Source organism: Alternaria burnsii (genome assembly GCF_013036055.1).
Source record: "Alternaria burnsii strain CBS107.38 chromosome Unknown 715, whole genome shotgun sequence".
Classification (NCBI taxonomy): domain Eukaryota; kingdom Fungi; phylum Ascomycota; class Dothideomycetes; order Pleosporales; family Pleosporaceae; genus Alternaria; species Alternaria burnsii.
This window is the reverse complement of record NW_024066116.1, coordinates 791195-812917: the sequence shown is the minus strand read 5'-3', so window position 1 is coordinate 812917 and position 21723 is coordinate 791195. Positions and strand designations below refer to the sequence as shown.

The 21723-nt window shown below is 51.5% G+C and overlaps 7 protein-coding genes across 7 annotated transcripts; 4 read left to right on the top strand and 3 right to left on the bottom strand.

Annotated features, from left to right (window-relative positions):
- Positions 1 to 694: 694 nt before the first annotated feature.
- On the top strand, positions 695 to 6380 carry GT037_007422 (uncharacterized protein; the record flags this gene model as incomplete). The annotated part of the gene is made up of 2 exons (XM_038932469.1): positions 695 to 759; positions 806 to 6380. 2 exons carry the CDS (start codon positions 695 to 697, stop codon positions 6378 to 6380), a joined length of 5640 nt encoding a protein of 1879 aa, XP_038784957.1.
- An 815-nt stretch (positions 6381 to 7195) lies between these two features.
- Positions 7196 to 10798, bottom strand: GT037_007421 (dna glycosylase; the record flags this gene model as incomplete). The annotated part of the gene is made up of 3 exons (XM_038932468.1): positions 7196 to 9011; positions 9505 to 10160; positions 10208 to 10798. 3 exons carry the CDS (start codon positions 10796 to 10798, stop codon positions 7196 to 7198), a joined length of 3063 nt encoding a protein of 1020 aa, XP_038784956.1.
- Positions 10799 to 11513: 715 nt separating this feature from the next.
- On the top strand, positions 11514 to 12359 carry GT037_007420 (uncharacterized protein; the record flags this gene model as incomplete). Its single annotated transcript, XM_038932467.1, has 1 exon — positions 11514 to 12359. One exon carries the CDS (start codon positions 11514 to 11516, stop codon positions 12357 to 12359), a length of 846 nt encoding a protein of 281 aa, XP_038784955.1.
- A 470-nt stretch (positions 12360 to 12829) lies between these two features.
- On the top strand, positions 12830 to 14695 carry GT037_007419 (uncharacterized protein; the record flags this gene model as incomplete). The annotated part of the gene is made up of 1 exon (XM_038932466.1): positions 12830 to 14695. One exon carries the CDS (start codon positions 12830 to 12832, stop codon positions 14693 to 14695), a length of 1866 nt encoding a protein of 621 aa, XP_038784954.1.
- Positions 14696 to 14910: 215 nt separating this feature from the next.
- On the bottom strand, positions 14911 to 18733 carry GT037_007418 (duf-domain-containing protein; the record flags this gene model as incomplete). Its single annotated transcript, XM_038932465.1, has 2 exons — positions 14911 to 15992; positions 16066 to 18733. 2 exons carry the CDS (start codon positions 18731 to 18733, stop codon positions 14911 to 14913), a joined length of 3750 nt encoding a protein of 1249 aa, XP_038784953.1.
- A 739-nt stretch (positions 18734 to 19472) lies between these two features.
- Positions 19473 to 20273, bottom strand: GT037_007417 (uncharacterized protein; the record flags this gene model as incomplete). Its single annotated transcript, XM_038932464.1, has 1 exon — positions 19473 to 20273. One exon carries the CDS (start codon positions 20271 to 20273, stop codon positions 19473 to 19475), a length of 801 nt encoding a protein of 266 aa, XP_038784952.1.
- Positions 20274 to 20869: 596 nt separating this feature from the next.
- On the top strand, positions 20870 to 21702 carry GT037_007416 (uncharacterized protein; the record flags this gene model as incomplete). Its single annotated transcript, XM_038932463.1, has 2 exons — positions 20870 to 21050; positions 21107 to 21702. 2 exons carry the CDS (start codon positions 20870 to 20872, stop codon positions 21700 to 21702), a joined length of 777 nt encoding a protein of 258 aa, XP_038784951.1.
- Positions 21703 to 21723: the final 21 nt, after the last annotated feature.

Genomic DNA, 21723 nt, shown 5'->3' with positions numbered 1-21723 from the left:
CCGGTGGCTGCTATATAGCTTCGTCTGGGTGACTTTGCGGCGGTAAAATGACAGGAAGATTGCCGGTCCTTTGACGGCGAGGCAGTCGTGAGTATATTAGATGCCGATGAACGGAGAAAAGGAACGAATGTTTAGGTACCAGGGTAGCGGGGTGACTCAATGATGCACTATTCAGATATTGAGGATGCGGAGTTAACACGGAGGTGGCATGGATCGAGGCTTAGTGCGACAGACGGTACATGAACGTGGACGCATCGATATGGGCGACCGGGCAATACTTTGCATACGAAAAGACATGCTCATGCTCTCGGTATTCAGGAAGAGTCGTTTTCTCTACATATCCAGCTGCTAGTAGGACATGGGGACTGCACTTGGCTGGGACGAGTACTGCAACCTCAGGTGCAAGACGACGAGATGCAAATCTCACCAGACGGAGATGCAATAGCGATGGAATGGGTCTTGCACAGACGTGTCTTGTAACGAGAAGCATGCGATGCCGTGTTCTGAAGTGTGCGCAAAGAAAGAGCCCTTGTGATGATCCCTGCACGTACTAGCTCGACTTTCGCGTGAGCTTTGGCTTTCGCGACTTTGGTAGACATTCACGCCAAACATTCGGCAACACCACCCCACGCCTATCCAGCACCTTCATGGCCTTTGGTTAGCTGACACTCTACTCGCGCACCGCAGCGCAACCATGGCCCCCATTCAATCTCCCGAGTTCGACCTGGGCAAGTGCCTCAAAGGCGAGCAGCAGCTTGTGTATGTTTACCTGCGTTCAACGCAAGAAACTGGCTGACAGTACTAGGACCTGGGATATCGCATATCGCGCCCTCTGCGACCCCGAAACCGCGTCCAAAAGCGAAGCCCTTCGCGCCTTCCTCACCTCCACCGATAACAAAGATATCCTCAGCCACCCATGGAAGCCCTTCGCCGACCCGTCGTCGCAAGAGAAGAGCAAGTTCGAGACCAACACAGCGCCCATCAACATCACACCGCCCCAGAGCGAGCACTACAATGTAGAAGAAATAAAGGAAGACAGTCTGTGGTTGGCCAAAGAGGCGCAAATATCAGAATATGCAGCGCTGCAATTGGTTGTCCAAGAGTGGCAGGGCAGGCCGACTGCACAGCTGTTGAGTGGACTCACCGAAGAGGAGGCCCTCAGCGTGCAGGAAGCCGCTGGAATGGGAAACCTAGGAGCCTCGACTTTCGTCCCAAACTCATCCATCCTAGCCTCACCGCTCGCCTCCAAGACGGCGCATCTCGACGCAAAGGACCAGCGTCGCCTCCACATTCTCGACGTCTACCATTCTACATGCGCTTCCATCATCCGAATAAGCCAGCTTCTCGTTTCATGGGGTTGCGCATCAAACTTGCGTAGCCAGACCATCTACGGCAACGACTACCTTAGCATTGGTGCCGGTTGGATTGAAGAGCTTGGCCAGGCCATTGCAGCGACACAAGATGGACCTACAGGTGGAAAGGCGCTAGACGAGTGCCTGAAAGCATTCTCCAAGAGGTGTGACTCCCTGGACACCGGTTATGGCTGGAACGTCGACGATTCTATACTGGAAGCTGCCTCGGAGAAATGGGTCGTTGCGCAAACCACAGAGATGCTGCACATCCTGCATCTCGCCCTGGTGCACGCAGACTTGGTTGCCAAGGACTTCCTTCCTGCGGCTACTATCGAAGACTGGCTCAAGGCCTTCAGCTTCCGCGGCTTTTTCCGCGAGTTTCCTGCAGTCACAGCTCGCCAGGAACCTCTCATTCCAGTCATACAACTGCTGACTTCCCTCATGTCTTTGACTATCTTGAAGGTAGACAAAATCATGGATGATCTCGAGTCCGGCGACTGCAATACATGGGCCTCCTCATCGTACATTCTCAACACTGCTGTTGTAGAGAGCATCACTACCATATTCGGAGAAGCCAAGCTGCTGGGTGCTAGCCCAGCTACACCACCGACATTTGCCTGGGCAATCCTTACCTGGAAGCTCACAAGTCGTGCGAGTTACGAGGAACAAGAGCGTGATCGTCTGCTTGAATCGTCAAATAACACCGGAAACCCAGAACCTCAAACTTCCCCGCTTGAGGAGGCTGCTTTGGTCGTTGCCAGACTCGAAACCCATGAGCTCTTCGATGGCAAAATGCCTTACGAGGAGCTTGCTAACGTCAGCTCAGCAGTGGGTGTCTTGGCTATTGTCAACCAGTTGGTCCAAACCAGTTTGCCTGCATTCGGAACACCAATCGATCAGATATCACAAGACAGGATTCGTCTGCTATTTCTTCAGCTTATTCGCGCTGCTGTTGGTAGTGACATTGTCGCGTACAGCCCGGACTTGATAGTAACGACATACACAATTCTGACTGGCGACAACTCTTTCCGCAGATGGGAGAACGGCGACATATCTCGCCATGCTGACCCGATTGTTGCGTATTTCCTGGAAGACGAATATGTCCTTCGACCACTGCTGCTCAATGAAGCTCGGCTACGCTACCCCTACGAGATGACACCTTTCCTGAAGTTCTGTAGCGCATTGACCCGTGGCGACAAGACGATGCAGAACGGCTTGCCTACATTCATCGAAAAGCTTGGAAACCACAATCGACTTATGCAACAACTTCCAGATGGGTTTAGGGACTATGCGTTGACGCGCGAGGAGGAGAACGCCAACTGGGTCGAACTCACGGGCAACCTTCCACTTTTCTCGTCTGGAGTATCTTCGAGCTTCCGTGGACAACGTCGATTGCTGACCTCTGGCACTTCGACACAGTCTGATGGACTATCTGGAATACCTGCCGGGACAGAAGGAATCATCGTTGATGACAATGCTTCCCCATACGTGGCGGTTTGGCATCATCAGCACTCTACGTTGTCATACTTAGTCGAACTTCTCTCCACATACCCTGTAGGGAGCATCAAGGTTGAGACTGCCACGCAACAGCCTGCCTCTCGCGAAAGTGTCATCGAGATCATCGGACTCTTCGCTGATTTGATGCATTCTTCTCTACATGCTTCTGAGGGCGTTTGTTCGACTGAGCTCCTGGAGGCGATTGGCATCGGTGCTGAGGGCAGCCAGGATACCGTCAATCTCGTGCTCGCCATCTTCGAGGAGGAGCTCCTGCACCTCTGCCAGGAGCCAAGTAACGAGGCGTGTTTAGAGCTGTTGGTCAACTGCACTCACTTCTTAGAGGCTTTGATTATTGTTTCTCCACACAGAGTATGGCCCTGGCTCGCCAGGAGTAGATTGCTCGAAGGCGACGGAAATGGCAGCTTAGCGACTATCCTCATTGGTACTGAAATGGTTCTAGGACGATATGACTTCCTTATTGGCTGTATCCGACTCTACAAGGGTCTCGTTAAAGATGCAGTCGAGCGATCAGTCTCGCGTAAAGTCCCGACGAGAGCACTCAGCCGCTTCAATGCTGCTGCTCCTTCAGAAAGCGGAACCTCGGATAAGATCATGAGCACAATACTCTTTACATTCGGTCGAACCCTTGCTAGCATATACGAGAACTCGTTGAACTGGAAATATTCTCATCCCAACCATCGGCCCGAGATCAACATCGCCATCTGCGAAGTTTTCACGACGATATTGAAACTCGCGTACAGTGTAGACGACGAACCGAAACTATCCGCTAAGCTCGCCAAATCCATCGCGCCTATCGCCGAGTACATCACGCAGCTATACCTCACACAGGCTGGTGCAGATCTTCCGACAAACCCGCTGATGACCTCCCTGATCACTGGGGTCAGTCCCAGCGACACCACGTTGCTCACGACTTCGAGTGCATTGTGGATGCTACAGACGCAGACTACTCTGGCTTTCGCTGACATCCTTGTCCGGGTTGCCGTACTCTTGAACAAACCCTGGACACACTTGGAGCAACAACTCTTTAAAGCTACGCCATTACTGGCACGACTGTACGCAACCAGTGACAAATGGAAGTCGCAGGTCGTGCTGTTGTTGGAAGCTCTTGTTCGTGGTGCCGTCCGTGTCGCCGGACAAGATGACTCAACGATGACAGACGGAGACCTTAAGCAGTCTGTACGGAAACAGATTGAGCAGCAAGAACCGCCCTCACTACTCGGTCATCTCGGACCACGGACTGCGAAGAACTTCTTGAGCGTACTCTCGCAGCTCGATGAGCCTTTACAAATAGTGGATATTCAGACCAATGTCTGGAACTTGCTTTCAGCCGTAGTAACATGCAAACAGCAGTGGTTCTCCTTATATCTGCTTACTGGTAGCACGCCTCGCGAGTCCATTCGTTCCAAGAAAGACGCGACTCACGATTCAAGGAACAAAGCCCTACTTACGCGAGCGCTCGACGCACTCTCAAGCATGGCTCTACCAGACCAAGAAGCGGGTGGCCTTTCATGGCCTTTATACACCGCTATGCTCGAGTTTGTCTCGTCAGCGCAAAACAATTGGTCATGGGCAATGGGTGACCTCCGACAACGCAAAGATCTGATCCAGAAACTGCTCGCCTTCATGAAGTGGATGGCAAAGCAGCCCAAGCAACCGAAGATGAGCAACAGCAACGAGACCCTCGAACGCTCATTCCAAAACAGGTTCGCATCGTTAGCCTGCGAAGTCATCGCCATGTACCTGCACCACTCACGGCAAGTGGGCGATATCACCGTGCTCAAAGATGTTGTGCCAAGCCTGACGTACTTGGAAGACACTGCTTTGGACCTACCGTCCTACAGTACTTCCCTGCATGGTTATCTTAAGCAAAACCTGGAGAAACAATACCCTGGTGTCACGCTAGGCAACATCAAGCGAACCACACTGTACTCAGAGACCTTCGGGCGGGCATTCTTCTACGACATCGACCTTGCCCAGCGGCTTTTGGGCTTCAACAGCAAGTGGACAGGCCCCAGAGAAGGCACTGGTTTTGCAGCTGAAGTTGAGAAAGCTAATTACAACCTCGGCCTGGTTGAATCTCAGGTTCTACTACTTCAAGGCTGGAAACTGCTGGCTCTGGAGTTGAGCCAAGTCGTAGCCAAGGACGAGCGTATAGTCAAGGTACTCGTTGGCGTCATCCATAAGTGCATGGTCGCCAACGAACAATCGAATCTCCCGGAAGCATTGTTTGGCCAGCTCATGGTTCTGCGAGCAGATCTGGCCTTTGCACTGTTGAAGAAGCTGGTTGAGGCAAAGGTACGAACGAACGAGGCACGTCAATTACTTGCTCCAGTGTGGAACGCGATTCGTACCTCCACGCCTGACTTCGAGAACGCATTCTCGACCGACGCGGTGCACTACTACCGATCCTTGCTACGAATCCTCTACCTTGCCCTTCACTTCCATCTTATCGAAGATACAGATACTTCCGATGACGCATCCTTCCGCTCTTCCTTCCGTGGCACTATGCCTACAAGCCACAACAAATACGCCGAGCCCATCTCAACCCAGCTCCTTGAGATTCTTTCCGACACGGTTGCAAAGGGCTTCCGCAGCCTTGCCAACCAACTTCACGCTGAACCTACATCCGTCTTGCCATCGGACTTTGCCCTTCTCACTGCACTCCTCCAACGCATTATTGCGATACCAGAGATGTCAAAGTGGCAACAACAGGCAGCTCTCCTCTTCGCCAACAGCAACACTGTGCGCTACGCCACTAGCCTCTTCTCATGGGCTGACCGTCTAACGATATCCCACAATGGCATCGACGACCCCATTTACGGTGAACTCAGCGTACTGTTTCTGCTCTCCCTATCAAGCATCCAGGCTTTGGCAGAAACCATGGCCGTAGAAGGCGTACTCAGTCAACTCAACACCGCAAACATCATGAACTACTACCGTCGTGTCAACGGCATGGGTCCTTTCGACAATCCATCACGCATGTACAGTATCTGGACAAAAGGCATCCTACCGCTCTGCCTCAACCTTTTGCTTTCAGTCGGCCCGCCCATTGCTGCGGAAATCTCATCTTTCTTGAACCAGTTCCCAGAACAACTCGCCCGCTCGGCTCTAAGCATAAATTCAAATCCCTCGTCCCGCACCTGGGCTACCCAAAAGATTACGCTTGCTGTCGCTTCGGAAGTGCACTCTTTGTCGCTCATATCCAGTATTCTGGAAAACGTCCGCAAGCAAGGCCCCAAACTGGGTATTCAGGCAAACGACGTCGCACTCCTAGACTGGGATAAGGAAAACATCAAGGAAGATGTCGAGAGCTGGTTGAACCGTAAGAGCGCGCTGCGTGAACGCATCGTAGCGATCGATGAGCGGGAGTTGGAGATGCTGAGCAGCAGGAAGGGCCAGGGTGAGGATGCGTTAAGTGAGCTTGAGAAGAGAGTGTTTGGCGAACTGGAAGACGCAGGAAAATGCTTGGGTGTGGGTAACGGAAATGGAAATGGGAATGGGAAGAAATAGAGATGATGTGGTGGAACTGCTAGGATGACATTTGAAAAGCGCTGGAGTTTAGGAGCGTTTTTGGATTAGTTGCGAGGTGCTATGTGCTTGGACGATAGATCTTGTGGGTGGTAGTGTATTTCTAATGTAACTCTTTCGACTTATGTTTGCTTGGTGGTATAGTTCATATTGTGCGGCTCCCCAGGTTCGTCAGACTAGCGTATTAGCAAAGTCCTGTTTCCGCCTTCCTTTCATGTCGTCTCACATCAAGAAACTTCCCAAACAGGTAACTGAAGAAAGACCATAGATTGCAGCAACTTTCGACATCCCACATGCTACCCCTCTGCCCCGTGAGCATACCAATATAGTCCCAATTAGGCAAATTCCCCTCAAAGGTGTAGATCACAGCAACTCTTATAAGATACCTACTAGCTACGCTGTAGTCTGAACTTGTTATGAAGTTTGTAGGCTATTTACCATGTTCTCCCGAATGCGCAGGTTTGAAATTCTGCATGGGTGTGGATTGTAGTAACTTTCACGATCGCCCAGCCCCTTGTAAAGCAAAGAGCGATCTCTTCAAGCAATGCATTCACAGACGGAGATGGGAGAGCATACGGTCAATTGTACATATTGATCTGAAAATTACTAGCAGACAACGAACGTGGTACACAAGCCATACTGCTGGCACGCAGGTGATAGTGTGCCCTTGTACATACACCATACAGACACCGAGTATGTTTCCTGCTAATGTGCCTAATCGCGCCCGGATGTGGTTTAAATTGTATGCGATGATAGAATGTTCGTATGACATTCCAAACCACATGGCAGTAGTATTCCTACGCATCCACCACAGACCAGCCAGATTCTGCGTCCGTAAGTTGGGGGGTAACGCCACCAGCCAGGTCGACGAAACCGCTGTCTTCAGTACCAGGCTCGGAGTCAGACTCAGTATCGATGTCAGTACCATAGTCAGACTCCACGTCACATTTCATGACTTGCAGCCTCATCGTCTCCTTTAGCTCTTCTTGGAGCATCTTTTCGTGAGTCTTGAAATCCTCCGTAAGTGATGTGATGGGACATACTGGACGACAGTGCGATTTGGGTGATTGATTGCTTCGATGGTGGTTAGATGTATCAGACTCCATTTCTGTCTCTTTAGGTCGACATTCAGTGATTGTTGTCCCGGGAGCCTCAATATACATGACAGCCGCGGAAGAAAGTTCTGGACGATGGTCCTCTCCATCAGGCAGTTCGCAGCCTCGCGTGATCAGATAGAGCTCCTCGACCAGTCCAAGGAATTGGGAGATGTCCGGATGCCATGAGCTGGGTGTGATGAAAAACTGCAGAAGCATACTGAAGCCTAAAATTAAAGAGAAGAGACCAAAAACAAGCACTGATACTTTGCCTCCGAGATGCTCCGAGTACTTGACGTATAGGCGGTCTACCAACCTCAGAGCAAGACAGAAGCCCATGATCTTGAACGTGTACTTGTCTCTTGCATTCGTGAAGCCCCGGAATTGAGTGAGCTCAGTTGCGACTTTTTTCCTAGCAAGTTTCTTGGTAGCGGCCGTGTACGAAACTACGCCGACCGAGACCGCAGTTTGGATCCCCAAGAGAGCCGAGGTCACGAAGTTCAGAACTTTCGCCAGGTACCATGTAACTGATAGACAGTTTTGAAGATTGGCCTTGGAGGCTGCCAGTTCCCCAAGCCGGCGTTCAAGTTTCGCAATGGCTTTTGCGCGACCCGACAAAGTGAGCATTTCGCCCGAGGATACGGGCAGGTCAACAAGGCGACATGGCTGGGAGGACTCGCAGCGCAGGGCGAAACCAAATGGCATTTTGGAAAGGGACCAGGTTGACGAGGGCGTATTGCCAGTATCCGTGCCATTAGAAATGTGTACAGCGATGGTGGAGGTGGAAGCGTTTATGACGTAGATGCCGCCGAAGAAGCGATTCCAGATTGAACGGGTCTTTAGTCTCACGGCCTCTAGTGCTTCCCCGAGTATACGACGGGAGCGGTATCGCACATTCGCCCAGGACCTGAGTACAGCTTGTTGTCGGGTCGCATCATGTATCACCACCTGTGGCGTGTATTGAAGTCTACCACAATTATCCATTGTCCAGTACATGATCCGCGCACGCATATGAGGGTCCTGGAAGCCAAGCCCGAAGGTTTCATCATTAGCTTTCTTCAGACCGCGAATGAGGCAGTCTTCGTGAGTCTCCATGAAGCCACGGCTCAGCTGGCTAGAGAGAAGTCTATCCAAGTGACCGTACAATATTTGCTCTTTGTGAATGGTGGCTGACTGCACATGGTATTCGTCTACCGCTCGGTCAAATCGAGGTGTTATGAAGTTATCGATGCTGAAGAATCCGGTGCCGATGGAAATTATCGCGGAGCTGAGGTACACGAAGAACACTCCCAGCACTAGCATGCGTGAGGTGGCGCGCAGGAGCCTGATTTTGTATGGAATCTTTGCCTTGGTTGGTTCCGATGTAGCGCGTTGACCGTCTTGTGAAAACTGGCTTTCAGCAGGCGTAATGCTCAGCTCTGCTTGAGGTGTCATGTCAATGGTGATCATCGTGGTGGAAGGCACCCTAGCGTTTGCTGAGCCTTGAGCTTCGTCGCGGGCGACTTCCATGTTGCAGGTGCTGCGATGTTGTGTTTATGTATTGGTAAGTGCCGAACTCTTGGGGTTCTATTTGAGGAGCCTGTGATTAGGGGCCTGGTTAGGCCATTCATGGATCCAAATAAGCGTGTGTGGAGAAGGTACCGCTGATGAGGCCGCAAGGCAACAGACACTGCACGTGCTGGATCAGGCAGCACTTGAGTGAAACACAGTCAACCGGACGTCGATCGTAACGCGAAAGTAGTACAGTGAGTAGTGATTTCAGGTCAGTCTTGATGAGTACATACAGGAGATGGCGATGGAAGCTCGGTGATATTCTGTTGTCTGGTGAAGACTGGAAGGCGCGATGCGGTCTGCATGACGGCAGGGTCCGCCTTCCGCTGTCGGAATACCAAGTTGACGCGATAAAACATGAGACTGTGTTCGAATATGCCTAGTCATGTTTCTGATTTAACATGTTAGAGGTTACGGATCCAAGATTCAACGATGGTATATACAGTATTATGACTACTTACTACTTCTTCCTCTGTACTCTTTTGCGTGGCGCTTGCCCAATATCCTCTATGTCTATCGCACCTTCCACATCTTCAGCTTTGATCTCACCAACATCAGCAACCACCGTCTCTTCCTTCACTGCTGCCTCTTCGTCGCCATTGGGTGCCTCAACTTTCACAACGGCTTCTTCCTTCTTCACTTTCGTCTTCTTAGCTACCACTGCTGAGGGACATAGGCCTCTATCTGCCAACTTGCAGTCGCCACACTTTCTGCCCACAGGTAAGCATATAGTTTGTCCAAAGCCCACAAGCAGATTGTTTATATCATGCCATTTGTCTTTTGGCAGCCATGACTCCAAAGCGGCACGTGTTTGTTCTGGATTCTGAGTCTTATGCCAACCCCATAAGTTGGTAATGCGGTGGACGTGGACATCGACTCCAATACCTTCATGCCGGCCCCAAGCTGCACTCAAAGTGAGGTATCCCATCTTAGGCCCGACGCCAGGTAGTGACACAAGTCCCTCGATTGTGTCTGGAATATCGCTATTCCACTTGTCCCGTAGAATCTCCGCAGTTTGCTTGATGTACTTGGTCTTGAGGTTGTGGAAACCCACTTTGTTGATGAAAGCGTTGAGCGCAGGCGGCTCTAGCGCGAGGACAGATTCAAGATTGAACCCCTGGTTATGTTAGCCGTGCAAAGCAGTCGCCTTTGGAATTAACCTACGCCAGGCATTTTCTCCTGCATGCCTCGCATGACGGGCGCTGTGACGGTGTCTTTCGTCTGACTACTCAACATCAAGGCTATAAGTGTCTGAAACCGTCGATCTCGAGGAGACCTGTTCTTCTCCGCCAGGCTCTCGCACCCCATAGTGTCTACCGGCGCGACATTCTCATTCCGCATTTCTCTCGTCAGGGTGTATATCTCCTCCCAATTGGGTGGCGGCTCCATCTTCACAGACCCATCGTTGCCCTTAATCTTCTTCGCAGGCGCGCGTCGGGCTTTTTTGACCTTTTCGCTTTTCTTCGGCGATGCGATTCCAGCGATCGTTGTTTCCTCTACCTCCTGCTTCACGACGATAGGAGTATCTTGACCCCTTTTCCTCTTCATAGGCACTCGTCGCGCCTCTCCATCGGAGGCTGAGTCTGCTGGTACCGAGTTCAGCTCTGAACTTGCCCTAGCATTCTCGTCGCTACCTGTCTCTCGTTTGATAGGGGTCTGCGCATTGGTCGCGCTTCGGGTCTGGCGTAGCGCTCGTTGGGTACGGCTTGCGGCGACGATACGGGACGTGTCGCGAGACACTCGTGAAGTCCGCATTGGAAAGTCGATTTAACGATAGAAAACTGTGTGAATGGCGAGAGGTCCTTATGATAGACTCTGATACGGAGCTCCGCGAGCTGATGCGCGGCGCATAGTAATGACGATGATGAAGACGCGACTCAGCAAATAGCCAATGAGCGCCTATCGATTTCATGGGTCTAACGCGACTGCACGTGAAGCGTCACGCATTGATGACGTCAGCGAGGACTCGATCAGAATTTCGATTGGAAATACACTTGCTGCAATCAACACCATTAGAATTTACCTATTTCGGAAGAACGTCATCTGAATACACGTCAGACAGCTGGTGGAAATGTCAACTCCACTTTCTCTGAGTCTTACACTACTTGATAAGTGGTGACCGTTTCTTCTATCATGCTAGAACAGATGTATTACTCGCTTCGATGGACACTATGGGGCTCTTGCAGCCTCAGAACGTTTTATCATCAAGCTTCTATCCAGTGAGAATCCCGTTTGCTTATTAGCTAAGATACACACGCGAAGGTTTACGCTGAACGGATGGCTCGTGCTGAATGCAAGCTAATTTGGTACGTGCGGAGACGTCACGACTTCATAGAGCTATACCAGCCGCGGCTCACACCCTCTGTCACCCATGGATTGATCTTTCACCCAATATAAGATTACACACAACAGGCTCTCTGAGTACGGCGCAAGGTCTGTGCTACCAATCACCCACACTGCACAGCTGAAAATGCTACGCGAGCAAATGAGAGAGGTGGACCTTCTGATTCTGGGCGCTGGATGGACGTCCAACTTTTTGATACCTGAATTAGAGGACACCGACATAAGCTATGCCGCAACCACGACTACTGGAAGAGATAACACGATACCATTCAAGTTCGACCCCAGTTCCGGCGATGCGGAACCATATAAACGCCTTCCCGCGGCGCAAACCGTGATCATCACGTTCCCGCTTGTGGGACATACGCAGTCGAAGACCATCGTCGGCCTTTACCGCTCCGTTCACGGCGCAAAAAACAATTGGGTGCAGCTAGGCTCTACAGGCATCTTCAATAAGTTACCCGATGACTGGAGCGATGATAATGCGCCGTATGACAAAGAAGACAAGCGAGCGATCGCGGAAGACGAATTACTCTCGCTTCACGGTTGTGTGCTAAACCTATGTGGCCTATACGGAGGCGAACGCGTGCCCTTCAGGTGGCTCCCTCGCATAGTTCAGTCGAAAGACGATGTGCGGAAGCGAGGAGCCGTGCATTTCATCCACGGCGAGGATGTTGCGCGCGCCATTATTGCAACCCATCGGAGGTTTACCCCGGGGAAGCGATGGATTGTTGCTGACCTGCGCGTCTACGACTGGTACGATCTCATCATGAGCTTCAGCGCTATGGTCGAATCGTCCATGAGTAAAGAGGAGGCGGAGACACGTCAGGAATATGGCAAATGGGTGGGAGAACTCATGGAGGAAGAGGGAATTCGTGCTCTGCCACGTGATATGCATACCTTGGGCAGGAAGTTGGACTCTAGGGGCTTCTGGCATCACCATGGGCTCTGGCCTCGTCACAAGCGGCTGGCATAGTGGATCCGTTACTCGAGCAATCCAATGGAGTCACATTTCTGCGATGCTGACTAGGACAAGACTTTTCGATTCGATTGGTCTGACATCGCAGTCACGTTTTCTGGACAGCCATAAATCTGGTATAAGCGAAGAGTACCATAGTTCAATGGATAGTCACCATGGTCTGCGCTGACCTCAACACGATTGTATGGCTGATATCTAGTTTTGATTACCCATCCATAACATTTTTCATGAGACCGATTTACTCAGATGAACCAGAGTCACAGTGTTCCACGGTCCCAATCTTCTCGTCGCTATGTATAAAGTTTCTGCTCAATCTGTGTCTTTCTTCTTTGCTTTCCAGTTCAGATTACATTCTAGCCATCGACATAAGTTTTGGAAGTATTTTTGACTACCCATTTCTTATCCTAGATACTCTATTCCAACATCGTTCACCCACATAACGACAAACCCCCTTCACTTTAACCAAGATGTCAACCAACACTTTCGCAACACAGAGCGACATGGTACAACGAATCAACATCGGCGGCCTAAGGTTACCTACCGACCAGGAACGAGCAAGAATATCTCAGCTTTCTGCTCGTCCGCAGCTCATAAGTATACCGCAGTTACCCATCCAAACCAGCTTCGGATCTTACGGTAGTTACCCTTCTCCGGCTACGTTTCAACAACAGCCTTTCTTTCCTTCTCCCGGCGTCGCTGCTACTAATTGCTTTCCTCCTGGTGCCTTCCCCCACCAGCAACAACTTTACAACCTGGGTAGGTCACAGCCCACATTCTCTCCTGGCGTCGCTGCTTTGAGTGGCTTCCCTGCTGGTGTATTCGCCAACCAGCAGCCGCAATATCACACTCCGGGTAGGCCACAACCCGTGTATGCTCCTGGCGTCGCTGCTACTAGCTGCTTTCCTACTGGTGCCTCCCCCCACCAGCTACAATATTTTCCCCAGGCTCAGATCTATGGAGGTCAGTATAGCCAGTATGCCTTCGCGGCACCAGTGCAGGGTCCTTGGGCGGCTCAGAATGTTGCGAGTACCGCCGCGCCGCCTGCTCAGCAGGAAGAACAGTATTTCGATCTCACCAGAGATGACGAAGAAGAGGTGCGAGCACCCACACTAGCACCAGCATGCCCTATTGTTCCCGTCTCGGCCGCCCAAGGCACAGGTCTCCTCACCCCTGCGGATACACCCTCCTCACTAGAGGCCCCCTCCGTCCCCGAGGCACCCTGCCACCTCGGCGAACGAGTCAAACACCTCCAGTTGACCATCAGAGAAAGCTATGAGCCATGCGGCTTCCGCCTTTTCCGCAGCTTCATGTTCATGAACATAAAACAGCAGCGTGAGTACTGCAGCTTGTTTTGGCCCTCGAACGAAGATGCTTATAAAGATATCCTTCGAGCCTCCAAACTCTCTCTGGATTTCTCGACCATATACTACTTGCGCCTTTCGTTAACATCGAAGCTGAAAGAGGCCAAGAGCGAAGAAGAGCGCGAGAAGTTGGAAGAAGAAAATAAGGTCATTTGCGCTAAGATGGAGAGAACTTGCAAAGCCAAATTGCAAGATAGGAGGGATGAAGAGAATTTGAGTAATCTCCACCAGGCTGTTACCACTACCAAGGGTAAGAAGAGCAAGGCCTCGAGGGCAGCACAACTAGAGGTGTGGAATGAGGAGAATGTAAGAGTACAGGAAGCAAAGCAGGAGAGGTGGGCGAAGCTGGATGGCCAGCAAACCTCAACTTCGCTTGCTGGCAAAAAGAGGAAGCAAAGGGTTCAAGAGGAGTCTAACCCTGCTCCGAAGAAGAGGGGGAGACCTCCAAAGGTCAGGGCTGCAGAGGACGTGGCTGTCATGAAGGAGAAGAAGAAACGTGGGAGGCCTCGGAAGAGCCCTGTGGTTCAGAAACCGACCCCTGAGCACGTCATTGATGAAGCGGAGGATGATGCGGCGTTGGAAGCAGCACTGTATGCTGGCTTGTGTGAGGATGTCGTTGGAGAGGAGGAGGATGGGTCGTTTGGAGCAGCTCCGCAAACATGGCTCGCCGCTGATGACAGTGACGTTGTCAATGAGAGTGCTGAGGTGGAGCCTTCTGGACGAGTACAAATGCACGATGAAGATGATCGGGTTGCCGGAGCCGTCGCCGAGGATCGGCCGGAGGAGGTTCGTGTGGATGAGAGTGCTGCTGTAATCGTCAGCTCGTCTCAAGAGCATCGACAAGAGGAGGAGGGCTGTGACGAAGACTCTCTCTTCGGAGACTCTCCTTTCGAAGACTTTGAGCTTGGAAACCTCCTCGATATGGGGGCTGCGAATGATATTGGGGCTAAGCTAGACGGCATGTTCTCCTAGTCATGCATATGGTATGGGTAGTTCTAAATATAATGCTACCAAGGGCCCCTAACTCTTAAACTCCACGCTATGCGAACGTACTTGAAAATGCCATAAAGGCGAATACAAAAGGTAATAAGAGAAAACAGACCAACTGGCCTCCTGTTGCATCCAGTCGATGGCATCACGGGTGCTGGCCCTTTACGTGAGCCAGAGCGGGCAATGAAATAACCTACTTAAACCTCAATGTTCTCGAAGGGATCCCGGTCTGGCGGCAGTCCCCTGTAAATGACGCTGCCGCCTGCGTCTAGCCTTGCATTCACACTAGTGATCCATACCCGCTTCGTGAATGCACTAGTCCTCTGAATCTCGTCCTTAGCGACACCCAGGTCATCATGCGGGATCCAGACGGCAGGCTGGATAGCGCGTGTCGCCGGATGCTGGAAGGAGCGTTTGATAAGCTTTTGGCGAGCCTCAGGTTCGATGTCAGCGAGCTCGTCGTCTACTTCATCGAAAAGATTGCCAGCGGGCAGGACCTGTGCTTCAACATCGCGGATGGGTTTTGCAACATCGTCGAGACCTTTCTTGAGTGTACTGGTAATCATATCTAGAGGATCCTTGCGCTTGTGGTGCTGCTTGTGATGGGATTGTGAGCGCGAGTTGGAGCTGCGGCGGGAGCGGTCTGCCCAACTGGTGTTGCGACCACGGTTGCCGGGTCGAGGTGATTGCCCATGGCCAGTAGATTGCATGTTACCGTCCAAGTTGCTCAGCTCATAAGATCCTGGACCATAGGATGATTCGCGTTGTTTCCTTTCCTCAATGCGGGTTTGCTCGTCCAGGTGTGCTTGCTCGCGCGCTTCGGCCGTCTGCGCTGCATCTTGTTGAGCAGTGAGAGATTGATGCTCGTCATCGCGTTCCCATTTGCTAGCCTGTGCTCGCTGCCACTCCTCGTCTCGAAGGACCGCTTCATCTTCGAATGTGATTGGCAGGTATGTGAAAAGAGGCCCGAACGCCCTGTTCAGTACTACTTGGAAGAGGACAGTAAAGACGCCCATAACGATCATGATGATACCCTGAGGGAAACAAGACTGGTTTCCTTTGTTGTCCTCTTGTAAGAAGAACAAGCCAACCATACAGAGCTCGAGGAAATACAACCCGGTGAACAGCTGGTTGACAGCTTTCGGGAAGATAAGACCGTTGGTTTCGGCCTTAGCGTAACTAACGTAGATCATTTGGTAGCGGTATGTGAACCAGAAGAGGCAGAAAGTGATCAACATCATGATCAGAATCAAGGGAGCGACGACGGAGTAGATGAGACCTATGTATTGTTAGCTTTTCTATGCACCATAACGTGACCTTAGCGTGCATTATCTCAAGGAACTTTTACTTACCAATGGCAGCAAAATTGGTGTAAACAGGGATCATAGTTCCCCAATTGATACCAGGTCTTTGCAACACCCTTGAAACCTTCTCTCGAGGCGTTGTGTCAAGAAAGCGGAGGAATATAATGACAACGACAGCACCGATCTGTAGCAAAGTACCAGAACTGATACTTAGAGCTTGCAGAATCATGTAAGAAAAGAAGTAGTTAGCAGCCTTGGGAAGGTTCTGCGCTAGTGTCTGCGGGACACTAAGTGGGTCGTTGATCAGTTTGTCAATCGTCGAGGTGATACCTGTCGAGATCGATACTACCAGAAACAACTGAACAAAGACGAAGGCGAAATAGAAGTTTTGGACGAGCAATTCGCGTTCGCCTGATGTCGTCGTACCAGTAAGACCAGCTAGGAAGCGCAGGACCAGAGGCAGCACAGCAAAGAGAATGGCCAAGAAAGCTGGTGGCAACACACCCTGTATCAAACTCACTACCCAGTCGGGAAGCTTGTTGATGAAGCCTAACCATGGCAAAGTCTCGGTCAGACTGTCAATCTGGGACAAAGCTCCTGTAAAACTGACGGGGATACCCCAGAAGATGATAAGTCCTACAATGAGCAGAATAATTCCGAACATGCGCAAGTAACGCTCCCACCACTTCATAGTCAAGTTGTCCCAGAGCACGTAATTGGGGTTGACCTCGACGGTTCTCGGGTTCATCTGCCTTGGGATGTGATGGCTCAATGACTGACAGGCCATGTGTGCCGCAACCTGATGGTTGAATTGGATAAAGGCAGAATTCATCAGCGGGAAGCGTTCTGGGTGAGCCTGGTCGTCCGCGATCTCAGCGTTGAGCCGAGCGAGCTCTTTCCGGCAATGATAGATGGTGTCAACCTTCTTGCCAACTAAAGGCAAAGCCGGCCACCAAGACCAACTGAAGATCGGTAGTCGCATCGTTTCTCTGTCCTTTGGCCTAAGGTACTTTCTCCAGAGAGCATCCTCGCCATCCTCTTCCATGGACTCGTCGTACAGTCCTGTGAGATCATACTTGATTTTACTAGGGTCCTTGAGCTCTAGTGGCAGCTCTTCTCCTGGGTTCTCGAATGGCTTGGGGCTTATAAAATCACCTTGACCAACGTAGACGGCCTTTAACTTGTTGAAAGGGTGCTTCCATCCAGGCGTGACAGGTTTCTTCTCGGGCTCGGCTGTAGCTGCAGGCGCTTTCAGGTCTGTCTGGGGAGAGTTCGGCTCGGTGATAGTGCCATCAGAGGCATAAGTTTCCTTGCTGGCCAAAGGCGTATGGGTGTCAGTACTAGCCCCCCTCTGGTGAAAGTCGGCAGAGGTTGGCGATGATCCTGGGACCTCGTCGGCACCATCGAGGCTCGCCTGTGCCTGCTCTTGTGTCTGTGCCTGGCCAGCCTGGCGGGGTTTTCCGCCAAACACACCGCGCATTCCACCGTAGACCTTTTTGTTGAAACGATCGACACCATGGCCGACATCACGGAAACCTTCACCGACAGCATGCATACCTTCTCCCAAAAATTGCATTGGCACTATGCCACGCTTCCGATCGGGTGAGGTTGACCGTGAGGAAGAGGAAGACGACGAGGGCGACTCCTCGAGGACCTTTTGGAGTTGTTGCTCGATCTCGTGGGGGTTACCAGCATCTACACCGTGATCGTGAGTCTCCTGGTTGATCGCGTGGTTCTCCATAGCTACGTCGTGCTTCTTCTCTTTTCTGGACTTTTTCTTTCCAGCCTCCTTGGCTGCCTTTTCCTCCATCTTCCTGTGCTTCTTGGTGCACGCTATTATAAGGTTTGTTTCGGCAGATTCGAGGGTCCTTGCAATCTTGGTTCGATCGTTGACTTTATCCATTAGGTCGTCATAGTTGCGGTTTATCCAGATATCCTTGATACCACCGGGAAAGACGTCGTAGAGGGCATCGAGAGCTGGGGCGGTAAGCCATTTCTGAGGGATGCTTTGCACCAAGATAGTGGTGGCAGATGCTCGAATACGATGTTCTGGTCTGGTAAGGACAGTCTGCCTGAGGCGTACAAACTGCCTGAGCGCCAAGTAGAAATTGAAACACGCCCAGCATATGACGCCTACAGCGATGATACAGTGTGCCCATAAGCGATGCCTCTTGTTTGGAAAGGCTACATTGGGCCAAGCGAACGAGTCTAAACCAGAGACCCCGGGCTCGTCGCCCTTGCGATTTATCGGTAGGAGAATAGGTAGGATGACGATAGCCATAGGGATGAATATGCGTAGCAGGAGCTGCAGGTATTGGAGGAAAAGGTAGCCGTCGACGCCGGCGATACGGATGAGTTCTTTGTCGCTAATCGTAAAGACATTTCGAAAGGACTCGATAGCGGTCGTGGGGGCTGCGATACGCTTTGCGACGGGTACGAAGGCGGTCTTGTAATAGTAGATTTTGTGGAACAGACTCTGGCGCGCGGCCGCTTTGTCTTGCTGGTCGCCATCGGCAGGCTTTTTCTTGCCCGTTCCCTTGTGAAACTTCCAATTGCCACTGAGGACCAAGAAGAAACCAATCTGAATGCCGAAAATGATGGCTGCAGTTGACAGCGACGCGGCAAAATTCTCGATGCTCTGGTTTTCCCTTTGCTGGGCGGTGTTCGTCGACGTTGCGGTCGTCGAGGACGTCGAGGACGTCGAGGTTTCGGACATGGCTCAGAGCGGTCGCGGTTGTGGTGGTGGTGGAGGAGGGTCGCGTATGTGGTAAAGCTGCGAATCGGAACCCCTGTCTTAACCTCTCGTTGCCATGGAAGAAGAGTAGCTAGGAGGCGCTACCGTTTGCGGTTGTAATAGAAAGGAAACAATATTAGTAGGGTAGTAGAAAGCAAAGAGGCAGTGAATTAACACAACGAAGAGAAGGCGCGAAGTGCTATCATTATTGATTCACAGGTGACTAGGGTGTCAACGTGTTTCAAGCCTTGCATTCCCTGATGCGCGGTCGGTCGGGGGCTTGGCAGCGTCACTGGCGTCGACTGGTGCACTATCCTACGAGCTAGCCGCCCGCCGTTTGAACCAAACAACCGCTGGCTTTGTGGTCAATCTGAAACTGCGGGTAGACGTTGTGTGAGTGGCCGCTTCCGTCTTCAGAGCTGGTACACGTTGCGCTTAGCTGCTCAATACATCTTTCAACACGAGCTTTATTACTGAGATCCATCTGGGTGGGTAAAGGGACAAGGAGCAATAAGATTGTGGCACCATGGCACCGACGTGGATCCGATCTGAGCATCAACCCCGTACTATGACGTTGGAAATGCCAGGAAACCGCTCCGTATTACCGTATCAGTTGCCCGCACGTGCCCTCCGGCTCCCACCTGCCAGGAAGAGCCACGCCACAGCCAAGCCTCACCATGTCGAGTCAATTGGCCTGGCCCATCCTTCTGAACCTAGACCCTCATCCTTCATGTCTCTCTGCAGCCCTTTGCCGCTTCTTCTTCAACACCACGACAAGCGTCAAACAGGCCACAGCGCCATCAATCTCGGTACCGTCTACCACCACCGTCCCACCGGTTACAAAACTACCCCACCACTTCTGCGCGTACTTGGCTACTTCCGTCTTGATCTGCTGCTTACTGTTCCCCGTGATCCGATACAGCGTCATGTTCGTCGAGTGCCACAAGCTGTCCATTTGCCAGACGTACGGCTGTGAGTTGTAAACAAACGATTCAGTGCGCAGTCCCCAGCGCTTGTTACTCAAGGTGATAGCATGGGATGAATGAGCTGAGTCGTCTGGAAATGTGAGGACTGCTTCGCCGACCGATGACCAGGCATGCGACCAATGTGCAACATGTGCGCTCTGGTCGTCGGTGATTTCGTACTTGAGACCTAGCCAGGTACGGCGGTGGCAGGTAAGTACCGGCGCGAAGGAATGATCCTTCATGGTCCTTTTGATCTCGGCTTTGTATTCGGCTGTCATGCCTGTATATGGCACTTTCATGTCTTTCGTCAAGTCAAGGATTGTGATTTTTTTGCTGAGCAAACCATGAGGAGAGATCCAGTACACTGCTGTGGGTCTGAGGGAATGAGGGTCAAGTGGTCGACTTGAGAATTCTGTATCGTGAGGCGTGTCCAGCCACGGGTTGTCATCCTCAGAAGACCTAGACTTCACGTGTGTTCGGGAAGATTTTCGGTGACGCACGGTGTTATTGTCTGCATCTGAAATGCTCAGATTCTGCAAAGCAATAGAGGTGGACATGTTCTTGGGTGATAGTAAAAGATCTATACTTGAGGGTCGTACAACGAGTTTTGTTTTAGAACCTGGGATGTGCTGCGAATGACGAGACATGTGGAAAGAGACAGCCTTTTTTATACGTTCACTACAAGCACCGTACTCTACGCTCGCTTTACCATTCGCATCATGCTTGGTTTCCTTCTTGCCCATAAGGCAGACCTCAAAATCTGAGGCCCGAAGGTCCGGTCAAATGGTTGCTCGTTGGACAGAGGTCTGTGGAAGTTTCAAGATTCAGCCTAGCTGAATGGTTTCTCGCATTCTCGCATTGGGATTTCTACGCCGAGCCGCACAGCCACAACAAACCACCCTGGGTAGTATGGCCAAGATTGCTGATTTGACGACGAGTTGTGTACCTTCGGCATGTGCAGTTAGCTCCACTTCCCAGAAGCCGAAAACAGTAGGTTTTCTCTGGAAGTCGGTCGATTGCTGGTGGAAGCACGGTAGCACCATCGCGCCATCTCAATTAGGCAAAGCGTGATCTCAACACGTCGCGCTAGTCCCCGCGGTTCAGTGCTCTTGTGCGCAACACTCGTCGCCAAACGCACTCAACAGCCTCAACAATGGATCAACACGTGCCATCCGCAAGGTCGAAACAAGGTACCGTCGTGGAGCAAAAGCAGCGGTTTCTACAAACGAGGAAACATATTCTATCGCGTGGAATACCGCCGTCGGAACGTCTACGCACACTTGCGCAAGATGGTGGGATCGAGCTCAGTGTCATGAAGGGAGTGTTGGATAAAGGTATGGATCTACTGCACTCATGATGACCTCCGAATCGTTCTAATCATGTGGCTTAGTCAACCGCAACCTTAAACAACACTCCCGAAAAGTGTACAGCCGCCAAATGATTGAGCATGTTGTTGAGCAAATAGACATACTTTACTGGGAATCTGGCGCGCATCACGCCGACGACGAAGAAGTAAATCCTCCGTCCGATGCCCACGAAGACGACACGCACGCACTATATCAGAACGATGACCTAACACTCGACGAAAACATTGCGAAACTACCCACAACATGGCCCGACCGTGACGCCGAGATCACACAAGACCAATATCTCTCCTCCGTCTCGCGCCTTCAAGAACTTTCCGCACGCCGGCAGACGCTTCAGAACCGGCTCGACACATACCGTACCTTGCTTTCGCTACTAGAACCTTATCGAAATCCCAAGGAGAACATACAGCCAAATTTGGTGTGGAAGGATGCGCCGCTCGCGCCTGAGCTGACAAAGACACGGACGTTGGCGATACGCGTTGCTGCACGTGTGGAAGAGAAGTTTGGCAACGTTCAAGTACCTTCCACGGCCGAAGACGACGAGAATGTCGATATGGAAGGATTAGAGAGTGAAGGGAGGCGGAGGGTCGATAAGGTGCTGGAGAGCTGGTATTATTGAATACGGCGGCTTGATCCCTCT